Below are 14,547 nucleotides of genomic sequence, written 5' to 3' on the forward strand. Positions count from 1 at the left end.
AACACAGTCTAGTTCCCTACTGGTTGACTTACTGTTTTTTCATTGTAAAACTAATTTTCCCATAGTCCTTTAGTCCCTGAAGCCTGGGCGCTATTTTTTATTGGCCCACGCAAAAAAAAAAAAAATACAGTACAGTAATTCCTCATTTGTCGTGGTTATTAATTGGTTCCAGGCCTCGCCGTGATAAGTGAATTTCCGCAAAGTAGGATTCCTTATTTATAAGTGGAATATTTTCATCGTTACAGCATAGAAAACCTGTTTACGACATCATTAGAGCATGAAATTAGAGCATGAACATGAAATTAGTCTATTAATATATTTTTGAGTAAAGTGTGACCTCTCGACAACCCCCGTCCGCTTTCTCAACTGTATATCTATATCTATATCTATATATAGATATAGATATAGATATACAGTATATATATATATATATGTATGTATGTATATGTGTATATATATATATATATATATATATATATATATATATGTATATATAGACAGTGTTCCCTCGTTTATTGCACGGGATAGGTTCCCAAAATAGCTTGCAATAAGTGAAATCCGCGAAGTAGCCAACTATAATACAACAGGGGACACGGTCGTGCGGGCGGAGCACAAAGGACATTGATTGACAATGGTCTACAGCCAATCAGGACGCAGAAGACAACGGGCGGGTTCTCCCTTAGCCAATCAGGTCGCAGAGCACAATGTGCGTTCATACGCCGTAAAAAAAAGAAAAAGCACTAAAATTGCACCAAAAAAACCCCAGCGAAACAGCAAGGCCGCGAAAGGTGAACGACAATGGAGCGAGGGAACACCGTACGGTAACAGTCAAAAGTTTGGAGACACCTTGTCATTCAACAGCATGGGAAAGTGTCTTCAAACTTTTGACTCAACAACAAACTTATTTGTGAACCATTTAACAATATATACCTACAACAATATATTAGTTATTCCGTTTTATCACATACAGTTGTTTGAGCCAATCACGCAAAATAACTCAACAAAAGCAAAAATTACTCCTAGTATCAGCATTATCAATACGTGGATCCATCCTCCCACCCCGACTGCATTGCTATTTTTGCTTTATTGGTGTGCTCGCTCCTCCTCATAGCTTCTTGTCATCATAGCAGCTGTGATGATATCACAGTGTCTTTCTCCAACACTAACTTTAGGGAAAAGTTAACGTGATCAGCAAATGCATGGCTCCAAATGCTCACCTGTGCAAAGTGGTTCCACACAAACCCCCTGTTAACATGGCTGCTAAACGGGGCACACACACCATTTAGGTGTCGAGTCACTCGGGATCTAAAAATAGATGTGTTGATTAGTGCACGCGACTGAGAAAGCCGGGGGGGTCACGTGTTGAGCTTGTTAACGCTTCGGTTTGCCTCCTTCCCTTTTCTCCCTTTTTGTTGTATTCTTCTTCCTTCGTGCAAGACGGCAAAGAGAGAAGCACATCACCATGGCGACTTTGTTCTCTTTTGGCATCCATACATCTCGGCTGTTAAAAATAGAGTCAGTCATGCTGGGAGATTAGTAAAAATAAACATCAGCTGAGCCAAATGTGTCATTACCTACTGTTACTGTGGCAACAGGGCACGGTAACAACTCGGGGTGCTCCCATCAGGGTTTTATGCTGCCGATTCCGATATAGATCATCCATGAGTGAGATCGGCCGATACAGATCGGTATTTTTTATTATTAATTCGTTAATTAATTTATTTATTTTGATTTTATCTTCCACCGTTGAAAAAGGCTGGTCATCTATTTCGACGAGCCTGTAAAACTCAGTGTTTGTTCTTCAAATGTCGTGTTAACCCTCTGGGGTCCCCTCTGAGGACAAAAAATTCTACTCCAAAAACTACAATAGAAACATTACAGATTCTGATTTTTTTCTACTTTTTTTGCTTAGATCTCGCAATCAACTTGAGTTGAAATAAAAAATACCAAACGTGAATATTTTTATTTTTTTAGCCCTCTCAATGCCCGTTTGATTCAATTATGTCACTGTTTTGCTTCGAAAAATACAAACAAAATTAGCTATTTTCCATATAATAATTGTTAGCGGGCTGGGACTCATTTATGTGACATAATTGAATGGAATGGGCATTTAGAGGGTTAAAATAATAAAAATGTTTATTTCTTTGGTATTTTTTATTGGAACTCAAGTTTTGGGTTTGTTGCCGCCGCATGCCAATCACATGCTTTTCCAGGGACGATACTGGTGGATGGACGATCGATCGGAACATCCCTAGTCACAACCGTAGTGCTGGGAAAGTTAGCTTTGCCTTTAGCACGGCCATAGCAAGGGCATAAAACAGGGCTGTTGGCAGAGTTGGCAGAGATCCGTTGTTTTAAGATGTGTAGCGAAGCCTGTTATTTATTTTTTTTCAAAGCTGTCCTTTGTGAAATGGTGAGGGTCTACCTGTGGCAGTGTCTCCCACAAGACTGCAATCTATTTTTGCAAGGGTGGGATAGATGACGATTTCTCCAACTTTGTGGATTATTTCCAGTCTTATGTAGAGTTGATTACTTCTTGAGTGCAAGGTTGTTCTATATGTATGTTTCTATATAATCAAAATTATGAATATTGGGACGCAACTTTTTTCCAGCCTTTTTCCAGCCTTTTGCCACTTATCTCAATTCCAGCCAGAAATACAACAAATAAAAATTCACTTTCAGTCAAACTGCTCGCTAAACTTGCTGAACTGCTTCACTTCTCTGTCCCTCCATCAAGGAGCCGTACTTGAGGTCCGTGTGCGATTGCTGCAGTTACCGCCTGGACCCCGACAACCCCGTCCGCTTTCTCAACCTGCAGTGTGACAGCGGCGAGAGCGAGCCGGTCGTCCTGCCTGTCATACACAGCTGCGAGTGCACCAGCTGCCAAGGTGAGGCAAAGTCAGTGCGGTCCACATCTTTTGACTATCCATCTCATGTTTCACTGTGAGGAGCCAGGATTTAGATACATGTAAAATCCTAGCATGCCGCACTCGTCATAATACATGAATACCTGCACGTAAACCTGATATGGAATTTAATCTCATTCATGATAAAAAAAATTGCTGTGGGATGAAAACGGCAAATGGGACGTACTTTATTGCACGTTGTCTGGCAGATTTCACTTTTTTCTTATATACTGCATAGTATATAGTACTAGTATAGTACATCAAGATGCATTATTTTGTAATTGGCTATTATTCCTTAAGGGTGCATATATTTTTTCCTCATGCTTTTTCTCTAATGCTTTAAACCCTGCGGCTTGAACGGTAGATTCATATATGTACATATACGTAATATAACGTAACATAACGTAACCATCCATCCATCCATCCATCCATCCATCCATCCATCCATCTTCTACCGCTTATCCGAGATCGGTTTGCGGGGGCAGCAGCCTAAGCAAGGAGGCCCAGAATTCCCTCTCCCCCGCCCACTTCGCCCAGCTCCTCCCGACGGATCCCGAGGCGTTCCCAGGCCAGTTGGGAGACATAGTCTCTCCAACGTGTCTTGGGTCTTCCCCGAGGCCTTCTACCAGTCGGACTTGCCCTGAACACCTCCCCAGGGAGGCGTCTGGGGGGCCTCCTGACATAACATAGCATAATGTACCGTCATGTCACATAACATAACATAACGTCACGTAACACAACTCCACAAAACGCCACATAACACAACATAACATAACGGCACATAACATAACATAATGCCACATAACATAACATAACATAACGCCACATAACATAATATAACATAACAACATAACGCCACATAACATAACATAACGGCACATAACATAACATAATGCCACATAACATAACATAACATAACGCCACATAACAACATAACGCCACATAACATAACATAATGCCACATAACATAATATAACCCCACATAACAACATAACGCCACATAACATAACGCCACATAACAACATAACGCCACATAACATAATGTAACGCCACATAACATATTGCCACATAAAATAACATAACGCCACATAACATAACGCCACATAACAACGCCACATTTACATAACGTAACACCACATAACATAGCATAACGCCACATAACATAACGCCACATAACATAACGCCACATAACATAATATAACGCCACATAACATAACACCACATAACATAACATAACGCCACATAACATAACGCCACATAACATAATATAACGCCACATAACATAATGCCACATAACATAACATAACATAACGCCACATAACATAACATAATGCCACATAGCATAATATAACGCCACATAACGCTACATAACATAACATAATGCCACATAACATAACATAACGCCACATAACATAATATAACGCCACATAACATAATGCCACATAACATAACATAACGCCACATAACATAACGCCACATAACATAACGCCACATAACATAACATAACGCCACATAACATAACATAACGCCACATAACATAACATAACGCCACATAACATAACGCCACATAACATGACATAACGCCACATAACACAACACAACACATTTAAGTATAAGTAAGTATAAGTATAAAACTGTCAACAGCAGTCATTTTTAAGTAGTAAAGCAACAGATACAGTGGTGTGAAAAGGTGTTTGCCCCCCTTCCTGTTTTCTTTTTTTTTTGGTATGTTTGCCAGACTTAAATGTCTCAACACAACTGAACACAAAAGTTTTTAAATTAAACTTTTCATTATTAAGGGAGAAAAAAAATTCCAAACCTTTTTCACGCCACTGTAGGTAAACATTCATGAACCAGGAAGTATCCTGCTAACTAACAAACAGATGAACAAACACATTAGAGTTGTCCAAGAGTAAGTTCTTTGGCATAATGTGTTGTGCTTTTCAGTAAGAGTCGGATTGGGTGAACGGTTTTGTCCACTGTCAATTGTCCAACACTTCCATTTCCACTCATCCAACGCTTTCATGCAGCTTCACTGGAACGTATGTCCGCCTGAGCCCGCCATCAATAATTCAATCACAGATCCCACCTCCGATTGCGTAAGCTAATTGGATGTAGCCGGCGTACATGGCGGAGTGTCCCCCAGCTCAAATTCCCTTCTCACTGCTGCAGTCCCATGGACACCACGTCTGACGGATTTGGTCACTATGGCAATTAGTCTTTGACACACGCGCACATGCCAGCTGCCGTGGCTTGGTATGTGTGAGTGATTCTCTCCTCGTGCAGATGACTCACACTGCTCCTTTTTTCAGGTCCCTTCGGTGCTGTTTTGTGACATGCAATTATCCGATGTGCATCTGCGATTCAAGAATCTCTATGGTGTAGTTCAGTGGAGAAACCCCCCACGTATATACAATATCTCACAATAGAGCCGAGGTTCTCAACTGGTGGGTTTGGGCCCAAAAGTGGATCGTGGATCCACCCTGGGTGGGCCGCAGACCGCTAGTCAAAATGCATGCAGTTATCATGTTCTCCCTCATTCATTGACAAAATGCCTTCATAAATTCCTCTAAAATGCACTTTGGACATGTAATTTACATGAAATACATGTAAAATGTATTTCACTTAAATAAAAGAGTAAAAAAAACAAAACAAATAAATACAAATAAAAATGACTTAAATGACAAATAAAAACAAAAGCTTAAAAACTTAGAAGCATGAAAAATTATAAATAAAAATAAAAATGACTTCATGTGTAAAAAATAATTAGCATAAATACAAATAAATAATACAAGTGTAAAAACAATAAAAATAAATACATATTGAAAATGACTTACCTAAAAGTGTAGAAAATAATACAAATAAATACAAATAAAAATGACTTAAGTAAAAATGTAAAAAAAATAAATAAAAATAAATAAAAATGTAAAAAATAATTATTAAAAAAGGCCTTGAATAAAAGTGTAAAAATATATATTTTTTAAATACAATACATTAAAAATGACTTACATAAGTGTAAAAAACAAACAAACTATATTTTTAAGTAAGTGGGTCATGATCAATGGAAAATCTGGGTCACAGGTTGAGTATATTTGAGAACCCCTGCTTTAGAGTAGTCATCGTACAGCTTGTGTAGAAGTGTACTGAAAATAAGTCTTTATTGTCTAAAAAGCTGGCAACACGAAATTGTGTGTAACTATTTAGTGTGAGCGCCATTGTTATCTTGCACTGCCTTAATCCTCTTGAGCATGAAATGGTTACTGGACTCCTCTTCCACGAGCTGGTTGACGTTTGACACCTTATGTTCCTCCACCTGCTGCTTGAGGATGCTGACTTGGGTGCGGAGGAGACTCCATTAGCAGGAAACTTACTATCGCGGGGGCGTGTTTGTGTTCCTTATCTTGGAAAACTGCCATGCGGCGCGGTGATTTTTTTTTGTGATTTTCACTAAGAAGTTAAGGAAAACAAATACAAGTAAATAATCCGGAATAACTGATCGCCCATAAAAATTACGCGGCACACTGGAGCGACAGTGCACTGCATTGTGTTGGACCTCTCAGTGTGAACACACGTACGCACCCAAAACGCTAAGTGTCAGTATGGAACACACAGCCTTGTGTTTTCACTTCCTCCTGCTTATCGCTGCTCTGTTATTCTTTATTCGCAGGAGGTGACCTGTCCAGACGATAAGGACGTGTAAGGAGAGTCCCAGTCACATTTTCAATATGTGCGCAATTCACACAAAAGAAGTATTTGTCCAAAACAAACAACGGCAACCCGTTTTAGAGGGAATGGATGAATTAGCACTTCAAACCCTCTTCGCCCCTTAGTCATTATATGACTGAATTCTATACTTCTAATTCTAAATGGCTTGTTCTTTGTCTTGTATGAACTTTTTCTACTCTCTTTTTATAATATTAAAGAGCCTGTGATGTGTTGTAAATACACCGGAACCCGCTTAAGTGGACAGCCCGTCTATGCGGACCAACTCCTCAAGTCCTGGTCCACCGTGTTCTTCCTATTAGTAAAAAGTACCCGCTTAAGTTGGCATCGACATACGTGATCAACCGCTTTCGATGTGAGCGCCAAAAGGGGTCGTTTCAATGAACACACACCATTAAAACGTGGACGCGGTGACTTCCTGTTCAGTGCAAAGTAAGCTTCATAATAAAAAGCAACAGCAGTATTAACCTTCATTTTTTATTACTTGCTTATTCATTTATTATTGTTATATGTAATTAAGGGGGCAATGATACAGAAAATTCACGATTCCAATCTCAACTCATTCAATCCCAGCCCTTTTTCAAAAGATAACCCCTTCAGTACCGGCCATTTTAGACGATTTTGACTGATTTTTCAAAATGGCTATATAAACATGGAACCTACCAAAAGATAGATTAGACTCTCGTCTTTTGTCACACAAAAAAGTTTGTTTCTACCATCTTCCGTTCTTTAGTAATCAGCAGTAGAACATAGGTAAGTTTCAGGAAAATATCAGTTACTGACTAAAAAAGGGAGAAAACTAGCTTTTTGTGAAAAGATACATTTCAAGCATAACTTTCACTTTTGAGCCTGCGCCACACTTGAGCAATGGGTTGTAAACAATGAATAATAGGAGTGTAAAGGTGACTATAGGGGTGTTATTTCATGTCTACAGGGCTCTAATAATGGTAAAGATTGTATTTACAAAGTCACAAACAGGATTTCTATGCTATGAAAATATTCCATTTATTCATATTGCATCCAACTTTGTGGAAATTCACTTATCGGGTGGGTCTTGAATCAATTAACCGCGAGAAGCGAGGGATGACTGTAGTATCGTTTGATTCATAGTGGTATCAAATGGATACAAACACTTGTATTGTTGTACCATAACACATACAGTGGCGTGAAAAAGTGTTTGCCCCTTCCTGATTTCTTTTTTTTTTTTGCATGTTTGTCACACTTTAATGTTTCAGATCATCAAACAAATTTAAATATTAGTCAACGACAACACAACTGAACACAAAATGGAGTTTTTAAAATACAACTTTATATAATTAAGAGAGAAAAAAAAATCCAAACCTACATGGTCCTGTGTGATAAAGCGATTGCCCCCTAAACCTAATAACCCTTAGCAGCAACAACTGCAATCAAGCAGTTGTCATAACTTGCAATGAGTCTCTTACAGCGCTGTGCATGAAGTGCCTTTTTAAGGTCATGCCACGGCATCTGAATAGGATTCAGGTCAGGACTTTGACTAGGCCACTCCAAAGTCTTCATTTTGTTTTTCTTCAGCCATTCAGAAGTGGACTTGCTGGTGTGTTTTGGATCATTGTCCTGCTGCAGAACCCAATTTGCTTTCAGCTTGAGGTCACCAACAGATGGCCGGACATTCTCCTTCAGGATCTTTTTGGTAGACAGCAGAATTCATGGTTCCATTTATCACAGCAAGTCTTCCAGGTCCTGAAGCAGCAAAACAGCCCCAGACCATCACACTACCACCACCATATTTTACTGTCTGTATGATGTTCTTTTTCTCAAACGTGGTATTTCTTTTACGCCAGATGTAATGGGACACACACCTTCCAAAATGTTCAACTTTTGTCTCATCAGACCACAGAGTATTTTCCCAAAAGTCTTGGGGATCATCAAGATGTTTTCTGGCAAAATTGAGACGAGCCTTAATGTTCTTTTTGTTCAGCAGTGGTTTTCATCTTGGAACTCTGCCATGCCGGCCGATTTTGCCCAGTGTCTTTCTTATGGTGGAGTCATGAACACTGACCTTTACTGAGGCAAGTGAGGCCTGCAGTTCTTTGGATGTTGTTGTGGGGTCTTTTGTGACCTCTTGGATGAGTCGTCGCTGCATCTTGAGGTCATTTTGTTTGGCCGGCCACTCCTGGGAAGCTTCACCACTGTTCCATGTTTTCTCCATTTGTGGATAATGGCTCTCACTGTGGTTGGCTGGAGTCCCAAAGCTTTAGAAATGTCTTTATAACTTTTTCCAGACTGATAGATCTCAATTCATCTCAGTTAAGTTGTTTTAACAAAGTAGTAATCGCTTTTTCACACAGGGCCGTGTAGGTTTGGATTTTTTTCTCGTTTAATAATTAAAAGTTTCATTTTGTGTTCAGCTGTGTTGTCATTGACTAATATTTAAATTTGTTTGATGATCTGAAACATTTAAGAGTGACAAACATGGAAAAAGTAACAAATCAGGAAGGGAGCAAACACTTTTTCACACCACTGTATTTATATGCACACATAAAATAAATAAGACTAGCTAACAGACGGACCGAATATAACCCTCCTGGGTTATATCGCCAAAAGTGGTCAACTACGTATGTAAACATATGCTTAGCAATACTAAGAACACACAGGACCAGGACCAAAACAGACACTTAAGCGGGTTCTGTCATGACTTTATGACATAAACTGCTGCACGGAGCAAGAATCAACAAAGATAAACCATTTGTAGTCATGTTATATGATTTAATTTCATATTTCATGTTGATATCATCTCCATAAAGTAGTTAAAGCATCACAATCCTGCGCAACTACAATATATTCATACAGTGATGACGTATTAAATAAAAGGTATCGTCAACTGCGTAGTCACGTTTGGTCTTTACATTTCAGCACGATCATAAATTCCACGTGAGATTCGCGCGATCCATACCGAGAGATCGCCCACATCCTCTTCCCCCCTGTTGACCCCGCTACCCGCCCCCTCGCTGTCTTTCCTGACTAAATAAGGCCGTTGAAGAGGGGTCCTGCCTCCTCCGGCTTTCAGCTAATGCACTGAATACTCCAGTGTGTAATAAGAGCGGGAACTGATGCATTTTTAATTCATACTAAAATGTCACGTTTTGACAAATAGATCCTCGGGCCTCGTCTGACTGTGAGGCTGCAATCCATCACCTCTTTCTAATCATTAAAACCGTGATCACTGGAAGAAGAAGAGGGGCGGGGTTGGGGGGGGAGGGTAGAATGCATTCATGATGCCGCGCAGGTCATTTTGATCAATGCCGTGCACTTTTTGGCCTGTGGCTGACGGGACGGAAAACAAGGCAGTTTTACTCACTCAAGGCTGCAGTCACGATGGAGCTGGGTAGAGCTGTCTGTGCTGTTGCATTCAAGAGCTCTGCCCCCCACAAAATATGTGGGCCATGCCACCAAATCTGTGCAATATAGACAGAAAATAAATAGATTCACTTACTTTTGCAGAGGATCTGAATGATGTAACTTCTCGCGGATCATGTGACTAAGAGAAAACCACAGGAACACGAATGAAGCGTGAATTTTAACTCAATTTTTCATTTTTTAAATAATTGTGAAGTATAGTTGGGATAAGGAGTAGTACAATTATCTAAAAAATATAACATTTCTGGATTTATATTTCATGATAAAGCGGAAGTGGGGACAGGCAACAAATATGCAATCAGATCCCTTTGCTTAATTAAAAACGGGTTTCACAGTTAATCGTATTCTGCATTTCCGGGTGGAAGCAAATGGCACCACTTCGGTGAAGTGGCCCATAAATTATTTTGGTATGATCCTGATAATTAGTGGGATCATCTGTATCGACCAACTCATGTCAAAAAATAAGGACACCGCTTTGTGTAACTCTTCTACTCCTGAAGCTGCACAGACAATTAAAAAAATGTGGTAAAACAACGAATGCACCACAGGGTGGCGCTGTTATTAAACCCTAATGTGGTAAGTGTTATTACTATTATAAAATATAATAAATGATAATAATTAATTAGTGTTCCAAGGGGAAACTGTCAGCGTCATAAAAGAGTCATGCACTAACTCATTGTTGATACTCTTCTGTCCAGGGTGGCTACCCACAAAAAAGCCAAAGAAAAAGCAAAACAGACATTATATGCTAATATGTTGCTATCCAACTACAACCAGTGTTGTTATGTGCGTTGTCTTCCAATAACACCATCTCCGATTGCTAATGAATGCGTACTCAGAGTCGAGGTGCGTATGGTGACAATGTTGTGGCGTTATTGCGTTTTGTCCGACAGTTCATGAAGGCACCATCGCCAGCCCGACAGGAGGGGAACCCCGCGCTGTGACGTAATGCAGAGCTCGTGAGGTGGCTCAATGCAGCAATACATACGCCATATTTTCGCTTTTCTTTATCAAATCTCCCCAAAAGACACTGGAATCCTTCCACACAGCATTAAATAAACCCCTCCTTTCACGAGCGTAGATGAAGGTTCCAAACACCCCCAACAGCAGACGTTTTGCATGAGAAACATGTCATGGAACCACAATGGAAGCCCCTGCGCTGCCTCATAAATGTTTAACACTTTAAACGTTCTAAAAGTGTCCTATTCAGCTTTGTGCTTGACTTGAACTCACTTCAGTCCCGAAGTGACAAATAGGAAACATTTTGAAGTGGTGGTCATGTGACTATCCCAGGCTATGGCTGTCCCAAAATGGCCGCCTATCAGGTAAGCTAGCTAAGCTTTTTTTGCCATTAAAAGGTCATTTCAAAGCAATTGAACAATTCTAAAACTTTAATAGGGTATCAAATATTACAATCTGTTCTCACTATATTTATTCAAATGAATTTGTATAAAATAAGCTGCTAGCCTTAAAATGGGCAAGCCTGGCGTGACATATTTGTCATAATTAGCAAGAATGCTAATAAGACACTTTATAAAATTCACTGTTTTAACTATTTTCAATTATTATATGTTCTTTGGTTCAATTCCAACTGCATTTGTGAGCATAAAAAGCGTCAAGTTACTTTCAAATAAGGAACACACACAATGTACCATGAAAAAAGGCACAACGTACTGTTATTACTTACAATGTAAGCAATAACGGGTAATTACACCTGGTGTAGATATTAGTGATGGGCGATACTGCAACTTTTGGTATCGATCCTATACAAGGTTAATACAGGGGCGGTATTGCCGATACCAATACTGATACTTTTTACTTAAAATCTCAAGCTCCTTGAATGGTTTTGTGATTTCGCCTTTTATTGATTATTTATGAATATTATCAGAATAAAACACAGGAGTCAAAAAAAATATTTTTTTATTTTTATTTTATTTTTAAATTAATTTATTGAATTTTAAAATTAACAATATGTAGGTTCAACAGCGTAAAATAAAACATTTCAGTAGTTCAATGAAAAAAAAATTAAACAATGACAGTATGTTGCATTAATACACTAAAAGCGGAGTGAAATATTTCAAGAATGTCTTCATTTTTGAAATCGTTTTTAAGATTTTATCTCATAACATGTCGAACATTGTCACAAAGTTCTACTGATCACTTGTATGGGGATGTTATAACAACATCGACAATGGAACGATATGAACAACGCAACAACAAACAGATATGTCAATCTAACCTTCGTAGCAGGTTAGTATCGACCCCATACCACCCTGGGTATCGCCGTAATCGATATTTGCATCGACCCGCCCAGCCCGACTTTGGTACTTTTGGACATTTTTTTTAAATCCTGAAAAAGCAGGCGGGGTGGTGGTTCCATGAAGGGTTAAAGAGGCGCAGCTAGAGCCGCTGGAGCTCAAATCATCCAGCACAGGAGGAGGAAGAGGAGGAGGAATAACACCTCCAACATACTCATCAAGGTGGATTCAGGCTTCTTTTGGGTGAATTTGGATTTATGAAGAAGAATTGGACGCTAAACAAAGACGCCCCGGCTCTCGCAGCCTCCATGGATGGACGCAACCACAGCGACGCTCTCCGGGTCCGTCTCACTGTGGTGCGCCATGAAAGGTGTGTGTGGATGATCCACTGAGAGGAGGAAATATCACCTGACAAGCTCCCTCCTCCCTCCCCACCAGCGCCAGCACCAAGCAGGGGACACAAGCACACACCGTCGCTGCCCGCATCTTGTCAACGGGAGGCACTGAACGCCTCACAGCTGCGGCGCGTTCTAGGAAGGGCGCAACTTTCTCTTTACAACTCTTACATCGTCGCTTTTTTTTTTTTTTTTTGGTACCGCGCAGACTGGACCGAGCCGTCAGAGTCTGAAAAAAAAGTGCAGTAAAAGTCTTGCTAAAGTCCCGGGGCCACTGCATCGAAGATGCCGGTCCGGAGAGGCCATGTGGCTCCGCAGAACACCTTCCTGGACACCATCATCAGGAAATTCGACAGTCAAAGTAAGTTCTTTCTTTATATGTCCACTAATGACATTTCAGTCAAGTATTGATGTTTAAGGACTGGCTTTATTTCTGTGCGTGCTGTTTTAGACTAAAAAGAGCACTAGGACCATTCCAAATAGAAGTGAGCTTATCTTTTACAACAGGGATGTCCAAAGAGTGCCCCGGGGGCCATTTTCAGCCCACAGCTCGTTTTTGTTTAACTGGCCCTTGGCATAGTCTAAAAATAAAAATAATGTATTATTCGCGAGATATTAGATACAGTGGAACCCGTATGACAACGCACCTTGGACTGGCATTGACACAAGCGGTTGTCGACATAACCCAAACTGGCCATCATCACATCCGATACCAAGATCATTGAATTATTTTTACCATTAAATTGTTGAGTGTGGTTATAATCAGCGTTATTTTCGGCAAACGACAACAATATTTGTTATAACAATAAAAGCAAAATCATACAATGACATTTTTATTACATATCATTGTCTGAACAAGCAAAAGTCAATGGTGCAAAATAAATAACCAAAAGTTAAAACTACTGTTGGTCTTTGGTATATTCTAAAAATGTAATGAATTCATTATTAACTAGAAAAGCACTCAAAGAGCGCAGACCTCCGCCAAGCGCCATAGTTCCCCCATTTTGTGATTTACACCAAAAATATTAGTCCTACATGTATTTTATCGACACATTTTGAATCCTTGACCATGAAAACATACCATGGAAGGGTTTGAATGACTTAAATAATGCTAACATGCTAATGTTAGCATGTTAACACCTAGCATAATAGCGCTATGTGTTTGTATAAGTGTATAAATGTTAAAAATGTTACTATAATTATGTTAGCATGCTAAAATGCTAATATTAGTATTAGCATGATAGTGTCTGCTAAAGTTCCTATTCATGAAAATTGCAAAAAAAATGCTATTATGCTCATGGTAACATGCTAGCAATGCTAACACCTTAATGTTAGCATGCTAACACCTAGTATAATAGTCTAACTGTGAAAATGGCTAGTGGAATGTTGCGGTAGAATCCAGGTTAATGCCATGCTTTCACTTTGAAGCGTTACTTTGCACTGAGCAGGAAGTCACTGCGTAACTGGACAGTAATTATGTCGATGTTGTTTCACACTGCTTCGCCATGATGAAGTTAACACCACTACAACACATGTCGACATAACCGTACCCATTTTTCATAGATATGACCCCTTTGGGTGTCCAATTTTATGTTGATATAAGCGGTCGACCATGTGTGGTGTTGCCGACTTAAGCGGGCGCTTTTTAGTAATACAATAATGCCCCCTTTATCACGGTTCCAGACCCAACGTTGATAAGTGAATTTCCACGAAGTAGGATTCCTTATAAATGAAATATTTTTGTCGCTAGAGCAGAGAAAACCTGTGTTTTAATGATAATTAGAGCCCTCTAGACAAGAAATAACACCCCTATGGTCACCTTTACACATGTACTTCCCTTATTAGTAGACATAATAAGGGAAAATG

At 39.6% G+C, this 14,547-nt stretch overlaps 2 protein-coding genes across 3 annotated transcripts in view; both read left to right on the forward strand.

Moving 5' to 3' along the window:
• The window catches only part of sspo (SCO-spondin), a 112,876-nt gene extending 103,400 nt beyond the window's left edge, over positions 1 to 9,476 (forward strand). The window contains exons 117-118 of one of the 2 annotated variants that reach the window (XM_054765537.1): positions 2,738 to 2,888; positions 6,574 to 9,476. In XM_054765537.1, the coding sequence (XP_054621512.1) occupies positions 2,738 to 2,888; positions 6,574 to 6,596 (174 nt within the window). In that variant the 3' untranslated portion in view covers positions 6,597 to 9,476. Of the gene's footprint in view, positions 1 to 2,737; positions 2,889 to 6,573 lie in introns of those variants that run through there. The other variant, XM_054765538.1, reaches the window with a different exon arrangement.
• Positions 9,477 to 12,398: 2,922 nt separating this feature from the next.
• Positions 12,399 to 14,547, forward strand: part of kcnh2b (potassium voltage-gated channel, subfamily H (eag-related), member 2b) — a 281,282-nt gene continuing 279,133 nt past the window's right edge. Inside the window, exon 1 of the mRNA XM_054765236.1 lies at positions 12,399 to 13,042. Within this exon, the coding sequence (XP_054621211.1) occupies positions 12,967 to 13,042 (76 nt within the window). The 5' untranslated portion in view covers positions 12,399 to 12,966. The remainder of the gene's footprint in view (positions 13,043 to 14,547) is intronic.

The sequence above is a fragment of the Dunckerocampus dactyliophorus genome, chromosome 21 (genome assembly GCF_027744805.1).
Source record: "Dunckerocampus dactyliophorus isolate RoL2022-P2 chromosome 21, RoL_Ddac_1.1, whole genome shotgun sequence".
NCBI lineage: Eukaryota > Metazoa > Chordata > Actinopteri > Syngnathiformes > Syngnathidae > Dunckerocampus > Dunckerocampus dactyliophorus.